The sequence below is a fragment of the Agelaius phoeniceus genome, chromosome 27 (assembly GCF_051311805.1).
Source record: "Agelaius phoeniceus isolate bAgePho1 chromosome 27, bAgePho1.hap1, whole genome shotgun sequence".
NCBI lineage: Eukaryota > Metazoa > Chordata > Aves > Passeriformes > Icteridae > Agelaius > Agelaius phoeniceus.
This window is the reverse complement of record NC_135291.1, coordinates 3,554,492-3,569,844: the sequence shown is the minus strand read 5'-3', so window position 1 is coordinate 3,569,844 and position 15,353 is coordinate 3,554,492. Positions and strand designations below refer to the sequence as shown.

At 52.0% G+C, this 15,353-nt stretch overlaps 1 protein-coding gene across 1 annotated transcript; it reads left to right on the top strand.

Moving 5' to 3' along the window:
• The first annotated feature begins 12,192 nt into the window (after window positions 1–12,192).
• LOC143695883 (uncharacterized) lies at window positions 12,193–13,785 on the top strand. The gene has a single exon (XM_077191091.1). The coding sequence runs from the start codon at window positions 12,193–12,195 to the stop codon at window positions 13,351–13,353; it is 1,161 nt and encodes a 386-aa protein (XP_077047206.1). The 3' UTR covers window positions 13,354–13,785.
• The last annotated feature ends 1,568 nt before the right edge of the window (window positions 13,786–15,353 follow it).

Here is a 15,353-nt window from a genome sequence, read left to right as displayed (position 1 = left end):
TTTTCTCTGTGTGTGTAGGTTTGGATCTTGCAGGAGCCCAAAGCTGAGCCCCTTGGGGGGATCTTTGGGGGCCCACGTGGCCATTGCCCAGTATGGGCAGGGGAGGACATTGGTCCTGGGGACTGCCGGGAGAGCAGAGGAGGGGAACCCCTGGGACCCCCAGAGTGGGGAGAGCAGAGAGGGGCAATCCTAGAGCTGGGGGACCCCGGCAGACTGGAAAGGGGGGGAGCCTGGAGAGGAGGGACCCCTGGGACCCCTGGGATCTCAGAGTAGAGCATCAGGGGAGAAGGGCCCCCATGGACCCCCAAAAGGCCCTGGATCATCCCTGAGCAGGACGCCAGAGAATGGAGAAGCCCTGGAACCATTGGACCCCCATGATCCTAAGGAAAGGAAACCTCTAGAACCCCAAGAGTGCAGAGATCAGCAATAGGGAACTGCTGGGAGAGTTTTTTGGGGCTGAATCTTGACATTGTGGGGATTTTCATGGACACAAGACTCCTGCTGACTTCTAGAGATGGACCTGGCCAGGAGGAGCCTCTACTCCAAGGCGCTCCCACCTTGGTTTCCCCAAACCAGGGTCTGTCATTCCCAAGCTGTGGCCAGATGGAGGAAGAGGAAAAGGCCCAGACATTCCGCACGAGGAGGGGCTGCAAACCCAGCCCAGGGAGCTGCAGGGAGGAAAGAGCCCCCCTGAGCCAGGAAGGCAGCCTGAGATCCAGCCAGAGCTCAGAGCTGGTGGAGAAGCCTCATGGCAGGGAGAAGCCCCACAAATGCTTGGAATGTGGGAAGGGTTTCAGCTACAGCTCCACCCTGATGGAACACCTGAACATCCACCCTGGGGAGAGGCCCTGGGAGTGTGGGGAATGTGGGAAGAGCTTCAGTGGGACCTCCGACCTGAGCAAGCACCACAAGATCCACACTGGGGAATGGCCCTAGGAGTGCTTGGAATGTCAGAAGAGCTTCAAATGGGATTCAGAGATCGTCACTCACCAGCACTTGCACACCAGGGAGAGGCCCTGTGAGTGTCCCGAGTGTGGGAAGAGCTTCGTGTGCTGCTCCAGCTCCATCCCCCATGGGAGGATCTGTGCTGGATGATCCCCAGTGACCCCCGTTGGGCAGAGCCCTGGTGACCCCTGTTCTGGGTGATCCCCGTTGGGTAGGGGGAAGGTGCTGGAGAGATTTCTTTCCCTTCTCCTTGTGCTGCTGTGATTTGGTTGGTAATAAATTCCCTCCCTGTGCCCAGGCTGGGTCTGTTGTGCCCGTGCCGGATTTGCTGAGGGATCTCTCCCGGTCCTTGTACTGACCCACGTCATTGTTAAAGTGCATGAACAGTTGCCGGTTGTAGATGAACCTTACCTGTCCCCTGTTCCTGTACCAATAAATCCAGTTTGCTGCAGAGCATACACAGACGCATCCTGCCGACTTTGTCAGCTTTATAAAGCAGCCGTGAGCTCCGGGCTCCTGAGTGCCGGACGCTCCAGGGGCCTCGGCAGCGCCAGGACGCTCCAGACTGGGACAGCCAGGCAGGGGAGGAGGAATCACTGCCCCTTTCCCCTCCCTGCTGCTCCATCTCCCAGCCCAGCATTGCTGCAGGACAGCCTCACTGCCAACGCCATCCTGCCAGAGATGGACTGGGGGGATCTCCTTCCCCTTCCCTCTGGCATGGAGGCAAATCCCATCTTCTCCTTGTCCACGCTCCTTCTTCTCCTCATTCTGTCCTACATCCATCTATGTTCCTTTCCCATCTCCTTCCTCTCCTCCTGCCTTTTCCTTTTCCCTTCTCCCTGTCTCTTCCTCTCCTTGTCCTTCCTCCCTCACGCACTGAGCTGCAGACAGAGACCAGGGAGAACAAATCCCTGCCACAGAACCTCGTTGAAGAGGCAATTTGGAACGGCTCCACGGCGCAGGAATCCAATGGGGAGGAAAAGCCCCAGAGATCCCACATGAGGAGGGGCTGCCAACCCAGCCTGGGGAGCTGTGAGGAGGTAAAAGCCTCCCTGTGCCGGGAAGGGTGTGGGGAATGTGAGAAGAGCTTCAGGCAGAGCTCAGCCTATTCCTGGTGCCTCCAAAAACGGCGGTGCCAGATGCAGAGATCCATGGGGATGCAGAGATCCCCCTGCAGATCCATGGGGATGCAGAGATCCCCCTGCAGCCCCCGGAGCAGCCACGCTGGAGCACGGGGATGCCTGAGAGGAGGCTGTGCCCCCGTGGCCAGAGGGGCCCCGCTGGAGCAGCCTGTCCTGGCAGGACTGACCCCGGGGCACAGTGACCCACGCTGCAGCACTTGGAGGCGGGCTGTGCCCCGTGAGATGGACTCAGCTTGGAGAAGTTCCTGGAGAAGTCTCCGGTGGGAGAGAGCCCAGGGTGCAGCAGGGGAACGACTCCTGTCCCTGAGCAGAGGGAGAAGCCCCGGGGCATGAAGTGAGCACGGCCCCATTCCCTGTCTCCGGCACTGCCGGGGTAGGAGGTGCAGCTGGAAGGAGGGAGGCGTGGGGGAAGGCTGGATTTAAGGCTCTTCACTTACTTCTCATTATCCTGCTCTGAGTTTTTCGAGTTTTCTGTCAGAAATCTCTCCCCTCGCCCACTCATCCACAGGGTTGGGGCAATTTTCCCTTTTTGGGGGAAATCAAAGCGATTCCTTGATGCTCCTAATTAGAGGTAGCAGTAGTGAGGCTCCGGGGCTTCTCGCTGACCGGAGCCACAGAAGCCGCAGTGCTTCGGGAAAGCCGTGGAGGGAGGTGCGTAGAAGTTTGTTTGTGTTTTCAGCTCAATCCCCTCGGGCCCGGGCCCGTTCCAGGGCTGTTCCTCATCTCCGGCTCTGCCCTCACGCAGCCCGGGGGTCCCTGAGAGCGCGGGGCGAAGCTGTGCCGTGTGCAGAGCCCGCCCCTGGCTGCGATTGGGCGACGGTGCCGTCAGTCGCGGACGGCTGACCAATCCACTGAAATGTTCCTCATTTCAGGGATTGCTCAGCAGGAAGGTCAGGAGCTGGAGCTGTCTGGTTGGTTATTCCCAGAACAGCTTGTAATCTAATGATGCCATTGAAATGACAAATAGGCTCTGTGGCTCCTGACATGAATTGGTTTGGGTTCCCAGGGGCTGGTCCATGGTGTTATAGGATTTGTTCTGCTGGCCGTTCATCTTTTCTCCATTTTTGGCCGCGCTCTCCAGCAAGGACTGCATCAATTGATGCTTTTCTCTACTTAAATCATCAAATACTTGGATTCCCAACTGATTTCCCTGAACTTGTGGTAGCAAGAACATTTCAGTGCTCTAATACACCCTATATAACACTGACAGTGACAGCACATGTTGGAGTGAGCAGAGGGATGATTCCCCCCCATTTATTTATAGTGAAGTTTTCCCAACATTCTTCATTTGCTGTTTCCCTTTGCAGCTTCGCCCGTTTCTGTTGCAGGGTCAGATATCCTCACCCTGGGCTCTGCCTTGAGCTGTGCAAATTCCATCAGTGCAAGCAGGCAGAGCTTGGGGTGAGGGACAGAGGGAATGAGCCCAATTCCTGCCCCAGGCAAGAGACCCAGGTACATTGTCCAGGCTTTGCCCAGCAGTGTTCATTTGCATTTCTAAAGCTCCTCTGCAGGCTGCCTGGAATGAAGCTTCTCTTCCAGAGCATGACTCTCATGCGCCCCACCCCAAAAGCCAGGGTTTGGGGTATTTTTAATGTTTGGGGGTTTTTTTGAAGAGTGTTCTCTTAACGGTTTGTGAGTTAAAGGGTCACCTTTAAAGCTCTTCTAAACGCAGCCTGGAGGTAAACACCAGAAAACGCGGACCAAAATTTTGCCATCTCCACCAGCCAGGCAAACACACACTGAAAAAGAATCCAAAGCAATAAAGATATTTTCTACTTCTTCTGCCGAGAATAAAAACTGATTCTCACCCCCAAACCTAACTGACAATATGAAAGTAGGATTATTTAGAAAAAACATTCTCATGGTGTAATCTTATTCTAGGCAGCCCAGAGTGTGGGTGTGAGTGAGCCCCAGAGTGGAATTGTGCCGTGGTGCTCCCCAGCAGCTGTGGCAGTGCAGGCCCAGCCAGCGCTGAAGCTGCAGCAGTGGCAGCAAGGCTTGGCCCCAGTGGCTGGAGGTGCCAGAGGAGGGTGGCCAGGATTTCCGAGGGTTTGAGCAGAGGATCTGTGGGCAGGCCCAGGGGCTTGGCCCGCTGTGGAGCCCTGGCTGCTGCTGCGTTGCCTTCAGGGCAGGCTCAGGGGCGGCTGCCATGGTCCTGCTGCAGGCGGGAAGTGCAAATCTCCGGGGCTTCAGAGCCCCTGAGGCCAGGCTGAGGGGTCCCCCCGTGTTCAGCTGTGCTGGCGGCTGTTTCTGGCCTCAGGGACACTTGGCATGGGCCCCTTGGCCACCAGTGGTGCTGCTTTGCACTCCTTAGGCAGGAGCCGATGTCCTGGCTGGGTGTTGGCAACAGCAAAGTCCCAGGGCAGGCTCTGTGCCAGCCCAGCTTCCTGTGGGAGAATATACCTTGATCTCTGATCCAGTGCTTGCTGAAGCAGTCAGAATTGCTTTTGCCGCCCTGTTAGGTGCCATGGCGTCAGCAGAAGATATTGAAGCCTTCCTGCTCAGGGCATTTCAGTGCCAGGCTCTTACAAGCACCCACAGCTCCTTGGGTTGAGCTGAGCATGGGGCGGTGACCTGCGCTTTGTCTGATTCCCCTTCCTTCCCTCCCCTGGAACAGGCTGTTGCTTTTAGACACCACTTGTCCTGGTTGCTTCAGAGTACTTTGGAGAGGCTCCATATCTGATCTTCCCTATTTCCCTGGGGCTGCCTACACTTCAGGGTTCACTTCAGCATAGGCCTGGCCAGACATTTGACACAGAGGTACAACAGAACTGGCCTCTGTATCACCTTTTATAATATTAATTTGTGTTCCAAATTTAGCGATCAAATCCCTTCCCAGTAAATCATGATAGCAATTAGGAGCAAATAAAACTTCATGCATTTCAAATCCATCTCCCAGATCTACTAATAGTGGTTGAATAAAACCATACAGCTTTCCCACTTATGCCATGAATAATCAAAGACATTTTGGCCTTTTTTCCCTCCCTTAGGTCTAAGATTCAGAGTGGATTGAGAGGCCCCTGTGTCCATCTGAAAATGCCTCCTCTCAATGCAGACCCACCTGAATGTTCTCAAGGGCTCCAGTGTGGAGGGTCCCTGGTGTGATGGGAGCTGTGACAGCCCTGCCAATCCATGTCCATCACGGGGTGGACTTGCTCGTCCTGCAGGTGCTGCTGTCTGTGCTTGCAGTGTCCTTGTGCCCTGCAGCTGGAGCCCTGATTCCTTGCCAGGGGCTGTTAGGGTGGGCTGTCCCCTGCCGAGGAGGGCAATGCCTCTGCCGGGTGCTTGTGGCCGAGCCCGTGCCCTGGGTGCTGGGGCCCCCTTGGGCCCTGGGGTTGATCCCTCAGGGGCTGTAGGAACTCTGCCCTGGCCTTTGCCTTCAGCTTGGCCTTTTGCTGCTCCCTTCTTGCATTCACCTGCTGGGCCTTTGTGCCCAAGTGCTGCAGGGCCTTCTTCTGCCCCTCCTGCAGCCCCCCTCAGTGCCTGTGGGTGCTTGTCTTGCTTTACAAGACACGTGTCTGCTTGGGAAGGCAGTAAAAGCCTCTATTGGAATGGAGAATGCAAACCCCCTCCCTCTTAATTTTTACAATAGTGAAATCAAGGGTCTCTCAGGCAAAGCTATGGGAATAGGAATACCAGTTCTTTACTAGTGTGTAAATAAAGCAAACAAACAACCACAGCTCCGGCAGTGACAACAAACAGAGCCCGGAGCCAGTCCCGGCCTTTCGGGTGCGGCGCTTTCCTGTTGGGTGCAGTTCCGGGCACGGCCGGCAGGGGCGCTGGTGGCTCCCGCGGGGCAGGGCAGCGCATCCCTGCCATGGGAACCTCTCTTAATGGAAATAGAGCAATCCCTTCATCTAACTCTTTCACTTTTTTACCTTCTATAGCCTTTCTCCTGTGTTTTGAGAAAGAATTTGGAGAGGGCTGCCTTTTAACTGAGCTCCTAGTGTTTAGATAAGGTGCTTCCTGTAGAGAGAGAGTTTCCCTGAACAGCTGGAGCTGTGGTTACCAAGGGGATGTAACTCGGAGCAGGCCGGGGAGGATATCCCGGCGAGGCTCGGTGGGAGTGTGGGCAGGGTCTGCTGCCGGAATCGGCAGAGGGGGATCTTCCCGTGGAGACCGAGCCGGAGCGTGGGCAGCCCCCACATGGCTTATGGCGGCTGATCCGGCAGCTCCCGGCAGAGAAAAGGCAGGTGGGAGACCCCGGCAGCAGCAGCGGCGGTGCCCAGCGCAGCTGGCACGGGCAGGGCAGCCGGGGATGGGATGGCTGGGACCCGGCCTCGGTGCGGTCGGCGCGGTGACCTCGGCCCACGCGGCAGGACAGAGCAACCCCCATCTTCCCCAGCATGGCCGGCAGAGCGGCCGCGGGCCGGGCAGTGGGAGCAGGGCACACAAATTCACCGCCAGCGCCGGGGCAGGTGGAGCTGCCCTGGGCAGTGAGCCCGCACCTGGGATGGAAACCGGGGCAGGCGGAGCTGAGGCGGGCAGCGAGCCGGGACCCGGGACAGGCGCCTCGGCCGCCAACGGAGGGGGCAAGAGCTGCAGAGGATCCCACTCTCTTTCTGACTTTTCCTCTTGTTCCCCTCCCTTTCATTTCCCCTTGTTCTCTTCCTGTTTTGTCTCGGGTGTTTCTCATGCTTTAAAGATTTTTATTCTCCTAAAATCTCCTGTCTAACCTATGGCATATTCTCTTTCTTCTAGATTAAATGGGTTTTTTTACAAATAAATCCAGAGCCTAACAAATCTAAACTTCTGCTTAGATACTTTGAAATGGTCGACGAGCTAACTCACGACCTCCTAATGTTGTTTTTCTCATCACCTTTTTATTTATCCTTTGGCAAATTAAGCATCTTTCAGTTTCTTGCTTTGCTACTCCAAAAATCCCAGTGCACCCATAGTTCCTTACAAAATGATCACACAAAGCTTGAGTACCTCAGTGGGTTTTCTGATGCATGTCTTCTAATATTTTCCTAGTAAGCACATTTTATTAAGTAATTGTCTTCCATCAAGAAGTTTCCATTTCCCTGATTTATCTTGTTCACTTCCTGTCTTGTTTAATTCTTTTTTCTCGGCTTCCCTAAACTTTGGAATTTCCAGTTTTTCCTCGTTTGGAGTTAATATTAACATAACTCACTCAGCTCCACTTTCTGCTGTATCCTTGGCTTCGTCATCTGCCAAATTATTTCCTCTTATTTCTGGGGTCTTTCCCTTTTGGGGTTCCTCAATATGTACTATAGCTATGTCTTTTAGGTAATTTTAATGCCTCTAAAACCTCTGAAATAAGTTCCTCATGTACTAAACCTTTTCCTCTTGAATTAAGTAATCTTTTTCCTTTCCAAATTTTTAAAGGTATGTACTACGCTAAAGACATACCTTCAATCAGTATATATGGTTCCTTTATTTTGTGTTAAATATTCTAGTGCTCTTTTTAAAGTATATAATTCACAAGTTTGAGCTTATTAGTTTAAGGTTAATTTCCCTTTTTCCATAGTTTGCATGTTGTTCCCATCAACTACTACATACCCTGTACTTTCTCCTTTTGCAAGGAGTTGTATCTCTGTTACCTAACATAACTCCCAAAGGGCTATTTTTTTTTCTTTTTTTCCCCCTGTAATCCAACTTACTGGTTTTCTGTCTCATTTTTCAAGATCTTATCTATTCATCATCTGCCTCTGTTTTTCACTTTCACTAACAACCTAAATACCACTTTTCTTTCAACTACACACTTAAAAATAAAAAACCTTTTTCTCACACTACTTTCAGTGCAATCCACCTCCCTCCAAGGAGATATAGTGAAGCTTAAAATACACAATCTACATTACATATACTTTCATTTTTCTACATTCACTCGCTTCTATTTCTCATTCACTTCCACACATTCTTTCACACGCTCAGGACACAAAGTGGATCCCTGTTGACAGAGAATCGCGGCTCCCTGTGGCCCCCTCCCCTTGGCGTTGGCCTCTGGGTCTCAGTATCTCCCGGCCTCCTGGGAGGGCCCTGACTCTGCTGCCTCCGGTGCCCGTTCACCTGTGAGGCTGATTTGTGTCACTCACACTCTTCAGCTACGGCCCCCTCACAGGCCCGGGGGGACAATGGCCCGTTTGCAGTCACACACATGCTCTGCCACAGCCCCCACCCACCCAAGGGACAATGGCTTATTTGTGGGTCACACACACCTCTTTCCACAGCCCCCCCTTCCCACCTGCCCGGGAAGCTGAGGCTGATTTTGTGTGTGACTCACTCTCACACACAAACAAGACAACAATAAGGTACCTTTTACATTCACATCACCTATTACAAGTTTAGGTGTTTCTGGTCAGTCCCGGTGCTCTTGGATATCCCTCAACCCAGCTGTGTTGGCCAACCCCAGGTGCTCTTGGGTGTAGGAGCGTCGGGGGGTAGGACGGTCGGGACGGACGGAGACGAGAGATCTCTGCAGCCAGGCCCTGGAACTTGCGGTTTATTGCAAAGGGCCTGGGTGCAGGGCCCTGCTTGGAGCTGCCAGGCACAGCTCGGAGCAGGCCCGAGAGAAGAGAGGGGTAGAGAGGATGAGAGGTTGAGAGAGTAAAACGTAAGAGAGCAAAAGCGTAAGAGAGTAAGGTTCCCATTACAACACAATAAATCTTCTTTTGTGTCGAATGTTCTATTTCTCAACAGCCAATCTAGTACAAGATGCACGTCCTATAGCATTTACATACAGCCTATAAGAATCATTACATTACCACACTGTGTTACATTTTAAACCGTAAAAACTCCTCTTTGGACCCCTTCTGCCAAGATGGCAGGATCTGCTCTGACCCTTGGATCTGTCTGCAAGCAGAGGGTATTGTTTCATTAAAAGGGGATTACCTTCAGTTGGGCCACACCATTGTTTTCCAGTTGTTCAGTAACTGAGGTATCTCAAAGCTTGCTTTGATTTCAATCTTGCTTATAGTTTCTATATTGTCAAAATCTTTTGCCAGACAATCATATTTATAAGGCTTTCCTGTTTCATCTTCCCCAACACTTGGGCATTTTTTTATTTCTCAATCCACCTGTGTTGTCCAATCCCAGATGCTCTTGAGCATATCCTCAATCCAGCAGAATTTTGCTTAACCCTGAATGCTCTTGGAATATTAATCCCTCAGCCCAGCAGGTTTCAATTCTGGATGATCTTGGGCACTCTTATCCCTCAACCCAGCAGGTTTTTAGGAGCCCCTTTTGTCCCATTTCCTAGTGGATTGGGCTAGGAAACTCCTCTGCTCCCTTCCTCCGAGGGGTCCAGCCCCTCTCTGAGACCCAGTCCCAGTTACCCCGGGGGATTCTCTCACTCCTTTTAACATTCACTTTGTCTCTTTACTGGCCACTTACCGTGGAAAGTCAGAAACGCAGCATGGGAGACTCCAGCACTCACTTGGCAGGTCTGGCACAACCAGCCCGCCTCTCATTCACTCACATTCATCCCCCCTGAGAAATACTTGCCAATCCCTTTTCCTTCCCATGTTCTTCGTGTACATTACTACTCTTAGGGGGCCAATTGCCATGGTTGTAGGGAGCCTTTTTCCCTTGTCTTTGTTTTATTGTCTCCTTTTGTCCACCATAACCTGCGTCTGTCGGTCACCCCAGGGCAAACAGAGCGAGGCTGCCGAAGAGGGCAGGGGGCACCTTCCCCACTCTGACTCTCCTAAAGCACCGGCAGTGAGGTGTTGGTAACCATCCTCTGCTACCATAATTGTGAAAAACGCCAATCACTTGTTTTTAAACTTTTTAAGGTTTAATAGTAATAAAATGGTTATAAAAATAGTAATACAATTAGAGTAATAAAAATTTGGACAATTAGGATTTAGGACAATACAAGACAATGGAAACAAAGAGTTACAAACGGCTCGGGTACCTTTTCCTGGGCAAAGTAAGCCCAAAAAAGGACACACGTTAATAGAGGATTAACTGTGAAAAACCATAGCCCATTGCATATTTGTACATCTCATACGTGATACATAAATTCCATTCCAACAAAGGATTCTGTCTGGTCAGTGTCAGCTTCTTCCTCTTCATCCTGATGGCATCTTCAGGGCTGAGCAAGGCAGGAACAAGTTCATTTCTTCTGATAATTGAGCAATAAAATATTCTTCTCTGAAAGATTTAGGTGTCCTGTGGCTGCTATCTGGTGTGAGTCCTCATTCCTTTTTTAAAAAACTATCCCACATACATAGTTTCTATTTTGACATTATGTTATAACCTAAAACTACATTTAACACACTACTTAAAAAAATTGTTACAGCATAACTTCCTAACATAACATGTATAATACTCATTTTAATGTTTGTGAAAAGCCAATCATAGACATTTTTCACACGGGCTCTGTCAGCAGCAGTGGAAAGAGCAGCCTAAGAGCAGCGGCTCCAATTGCCTTCCTCCAAAAACCTGAGAGAGGGACAGAAAACTGAGAGAGGGCCAGCAACTGTGCCCAGCCCCGACCCCCAGCCTGAATCCTCCGGCATCTCTGCACCCTTCCCCCGTCCCCCCCCTCCCCCGCTCCTGGGAAAACTCCCAAAAAAACAGAGGTCCCAAGCACCCAGCAATCAGCTCTCATCAGCAACTCAACCCTAACCCTAACCTTCTGACAGCTGCTAAGTTTTCTGCAAAATCATTCATTTCTCCAAGGACCCAAACCAAATCCTTAGAAGAAAATCTGGATCCTTCCATGTACAATCTGTATTTCCCAGGTGTTCCTTGCTCCTCGTCCCTGTGCTCAGGGTGCCCTCCCCAGCCCGTATCCCAGAGCCGGTCCCTGTCCTGCCGCAGTGTCCAAAGGCGCCCCCCGGCGGGCAGGGCCGGCAGCTCCACGGGGCCGGGCAGCGGCCGGGGCGTCCCGCAGCCTCCTGGGGGCCGGGGGCCACTGCCGGCCCTGCCCGGGGCTGGTGGGGTCAGGCAGCGCCCGGCGCTGAGCCCCGGCTGCCCCACAGCCCCGGCCCGGCCCCGCAGCTCCCCCCAGGCCCCCAGCCCGTGCTCCCGGTCCCGCACCTCTGCGCCCGGTGCTGCCGCTGCCCCCCACAGAGAAACCCCCTGAAACCCTGACCTCCTTGTTTTCCTCTCCTGGAAACCGGGGATGCAAATGATCAGCTGGCAAATGTTGAGGATAAGACCCTGCTGAAAAACATCCCAGTCCTCAGTATTTTTCTCTTCCTTCTCTTTTCCATCATCCTTTTCCTTCCCACAAAGATTCCTCCTGCGGCTTTTTGCCTTAAGCATATTGCTGCACACTCCCCCTCACCCAGTCCCTTTGCAGCACACCAACACCATCCATGCCCTGTTCTCCAAATGCGAGGGGAATTTGGGGAGGTGGGAGTGGGGCAGCGCCAAGGCCGGGCCCCCCCGCTCTGTCCTGGCGGGAGCGGCTGCAGTGGGGACCGAGTGCGGGCGGGAGCGGCCGAGAGCCCAGCGCTGCCCCAGCCCGACCTGCCCCAGCTCCATCCCTGCCCCTGCCGTGGGATGCTGTGGGTTTGGGGGCAAGAGGGAGCCGGCAGCGGGTGCTGGGCCTGGGGCAGGAGGAGAAGGGAAGGAGAAGCAGGGTTGAGGAACAAAAGGGTCAAACGATGCCCGTGGGAGGAGAAGGTGGGATTGTGCAGGAGAAGGAGGAATAGCAGGAGGAAGAGGAGTGTGAGGAAGAGTGGGGACACCGGAGGAGGAACAGGAAGAGGAAGCAGCACAAGGTTCCACCTCTCCCTGTATCTGCAGCCTCTGACCCCAGCCCCAGGAGCGTTGCCCCCCCCACATGCAGCAGGTGACCGGGGATTGGGATCCACAATTTTCCCTGGGGTGAATCTTGGTGTTTCTGAGCTTTCTTGGGCTAATTGTTGGTGCTTTGTTTTTTTGTGGGGGCTGAATCTTTATATTTGGAGGGGGCTTTTGCTGAATGTTGATGTTTGGGAAGTTATTAATCTGTGTCTTGATGTTTGGAGGACTTTTGTGCTGAATTGTGGTGTTTTGGAGGTTCTTAGAGACACAAGATGCCCAATGACCTAATGAGATGAACTTGGGCAAGGAGGAACTCCCAGTCCAAGGCACTCTCATCTTGTTTTTTTCTCCAAACCAGGATTTTTCATTCCTAGGGCGTGTCTGGATGGAGGAGGAGGAAAAGCCCTGGAGATTCCGCACGAGGAGGGGCTGCAAACCCAGCCCAGGGAGCTGCAGGGAGGAAAGAACCCCCCTGAGCCAGGAAGGCAGCCAGAGATCCAGCCAGAGCTCAAAGCTGGTGGAGAAGCCTCATGGCAGGGAGAAGCCCCACAAGTGCTTGGAATGTGGGAAGGGTTTTAGTCGGAGCTTAGATCTGATCCAGCACCAGGTGATCCACACTGGGGAGCAGCCCTATGAGTGTGAGGAATGTGGGAAGCGTTTCAGCTGGAGCTCCAGCCTCAGGCAGTACCAGGTGATCCACACTGGGGAGAGGCCCTTTGAGTGTGAGGAATGTGGGAAGAGCTTCAGCCACAACTCTGTCCTGATCCAACACCAGAGGATCCACACTGGGGAAAAGCCCTTTGAGTGTGAGGAGTGTGGGAAGAGCTTCAGGCAGAGGGGCCAGCTGATGCAACACCAGAGGATCCACACTGGAGACCAGCCTTATGAATGTGGGGAATGTGGGATGAGCTTCTGCCAGAAGGGGAGCCTGATGCAACACCACAGGATCCACACTGGGGGAAAGCCCTATGAGTGTGTGGAATGTGGGAAGAGCTTTAGATACAGCTCTGGCCTGAGGAAACATGAGAGGATCCACACTGGGGGAAAACCCCATGAGTGTGGGGAGTGTGGGAAGAGCTTCAGCATCAAGTGCCAGCTGACGCAACACCAGAAGATCCACACTGGGGAAAAGCCCTTTGAGTGTGGGGAATGTGGGAGGAGCTTCAGAGGAAGCTCAGCATTGATTCGGCACCAGGTCATCCACACGGGGGAACGGCCCTACACCTGCTTGGAATGTGGGAAGAGCTATGGGTGGCACTTTGACCTGAGAAAACACCAGGGCACCCACACTGGGGAGAGGCCCTACAAGTGTCCCCAATGTGGGAAGAGGTTTCACAGGAGCTCCGATCTTCTCAAACATCAGCGGAGTCACACCGAGGAGAGGCCCTTCCGCTGCCCCGACTGTGGGAAGGGCTTCAAGCAAAACTCCACCCTCACCCTGCACCGGCGCATCCACACCGGGGAGAGGCCCTACGAGTGTGGGGAGTGTGGGATGAGATTCTCATTGAGCTCAACTTTCACCCGACACCAACGGAGGCGCCACTAAGGGAAGCCCTGTGAGTGCCCCGAGTGTGGGAAGAGCTTTGTGCGCTGCTCCAGCTCCATCCCCCATGAGAGGATCCGCATCGGATGATCCCCAGTGACCCCCATTGGGCAGAGCCCTGATGATCCGTGGTCCTGGTGATCCAAGTTGGAAGGCATCTGGCTGGGGGGCTCCACATCTTCCTGGTTCTCTGAGGGTACCTAGATAAACCCAGAGGCAGGAACCTCCATCAGGACGCAGGCCTACAATGGGAATTCCTTGGGAAGAGCAGATTTGTTGAATTTCAATCCCATAAAATCTTTTGCATTCAATCCTATCTTCTGGTGACATCAAGGAGTACTGAATGGTCCCTGAGGTATATTCTGGGTTGACTATTTGGTGCTTGTATCCCCAGTCTGTTCTGTTTATGCTGAATAATAAGTTTTACACCTTCAAGACCTGTCCTGAGAGTGAAGGGGTAGAGAAGCAGCATGCAGTTTGTTTTCAGAAACTGCACTTGCTCCTCCACATTCCTGCTCTGGGACTGTGTTGTCTGCGGATGGACAGACAGCGGGACAGAGCTCTCCTTTGCTTTTAGTTAGTTTTAGCTAGCTGAACCAAACAAGTTCCTGAACTGTGGTGTTTTTTTCCCTTTTCTTTGGACCTGTTTAAACCTGCTCTGTTCTGAACACCAGAAGAGCACAGGCAGCTCACACCTGTGGCCCACCGGGCCGGGCCTGGGCCGCGGCATTTCCAGCACCAGAGGGACTGATAAGGGACTGAGTGAGCTGAGCTACAGCCCACAGAGGGACTTGGTGAGTTTGTCTCTCTTTTAGAGCAGCAAGAGGTTTTACTGTTTTGTTATCTTTATTGAAAGATAAAAATATCCGTTCCAGAATATGCAGTTGATCTTTCCAGTTATCACTTCATTGACACGGTATTCCACATGTTATTTCATGGTCCTTCAAAATAAACACTTGAACACCAACATAGGTATCTAATCTGTTAACAAATGTGTGTGGTAAGGCTAATTCAATTTCTTCTGGGGTCTTTGCTGCTGGGGTCAGTTGCCTCTCATCAGTAGAGGAGGTGGTACCTGACAGCAAATCATGCAATAGTTGCATCTGATGATTAGTTATGCCTAAATATGATCTAATCCAACCTATTAAACCAACCAATTTCTGTACATCAGTAGCAGTTTTAACATCAATGTCTAACTTCACAGGTTGAGGCATAACTTGAGTGTTAGTCACTAACATACCAGTATTTCCAAGGCATGTGTTCCTGCACTTTCTCTGGGGCAATGATCAGACCAAAAGCTTTCAAATTTGTTACAGCACATTGTTTAAGAGCTGATAACTGTTGTTTGTTATCAGATGCCAACAAGATATCATCCATGTAATGATAACAGTAGCAGTTATTAAATTGCTCCTGCACTTTTGACAAGACCTGTGCCACAAACCATTAACAAATAGTTGGCAAATTTTTCATGTCTTGGGGAAGTACCCTCCATTGATATTTTTTATTGGGTTCAGGGTTCAGCATGATTATGGAAGGCACAGTAAAAGCACATTTTTCTTTGTCTTGCTCAGCCAATGGAATAGTGAAGAAACAATCTTTCAAACCAATGACAACTATTTGCCATTCCTGTGGAATCATTGTAGGCGTAGGAAGGCCTGGTTGTAAAGCTCCCATTGTTGCCATTACAGCATTTATCTGCCGTAAATCATGTAAAAGTCTCCATTTTCCCGATTTCTTTTTTATTGCAAAAACAGGTATGCCAGGAATGATTGTTCAATATTTCCTGCTTGCAATTGTTCTGTGACGAATTCTTGCAGGGCAGTAAGCTTTTCAGTAGTAAGGGGCCAGTGGCCAGCCCAGGCAGGTTTATCTGTCAACCATATCAAGGCTATAACTGGACATTCATTGCCCTGCATCACAGTGGCCCCTATTAAAAATAAGTATTTTGACAGCCCATTGAGATAAACAATGTCATCCCCACAAACTTTGAGGAGCATCGGCAA

Coding starts and splice junctions, on each gene's coding strand:
- LOC143695883 (XM_077191091.1), top strand. CDS start 12,193: ATGGAGGAGGAGGAAAAGCCCTGGAGATTCCGCACGAGGAGGGGCTGC.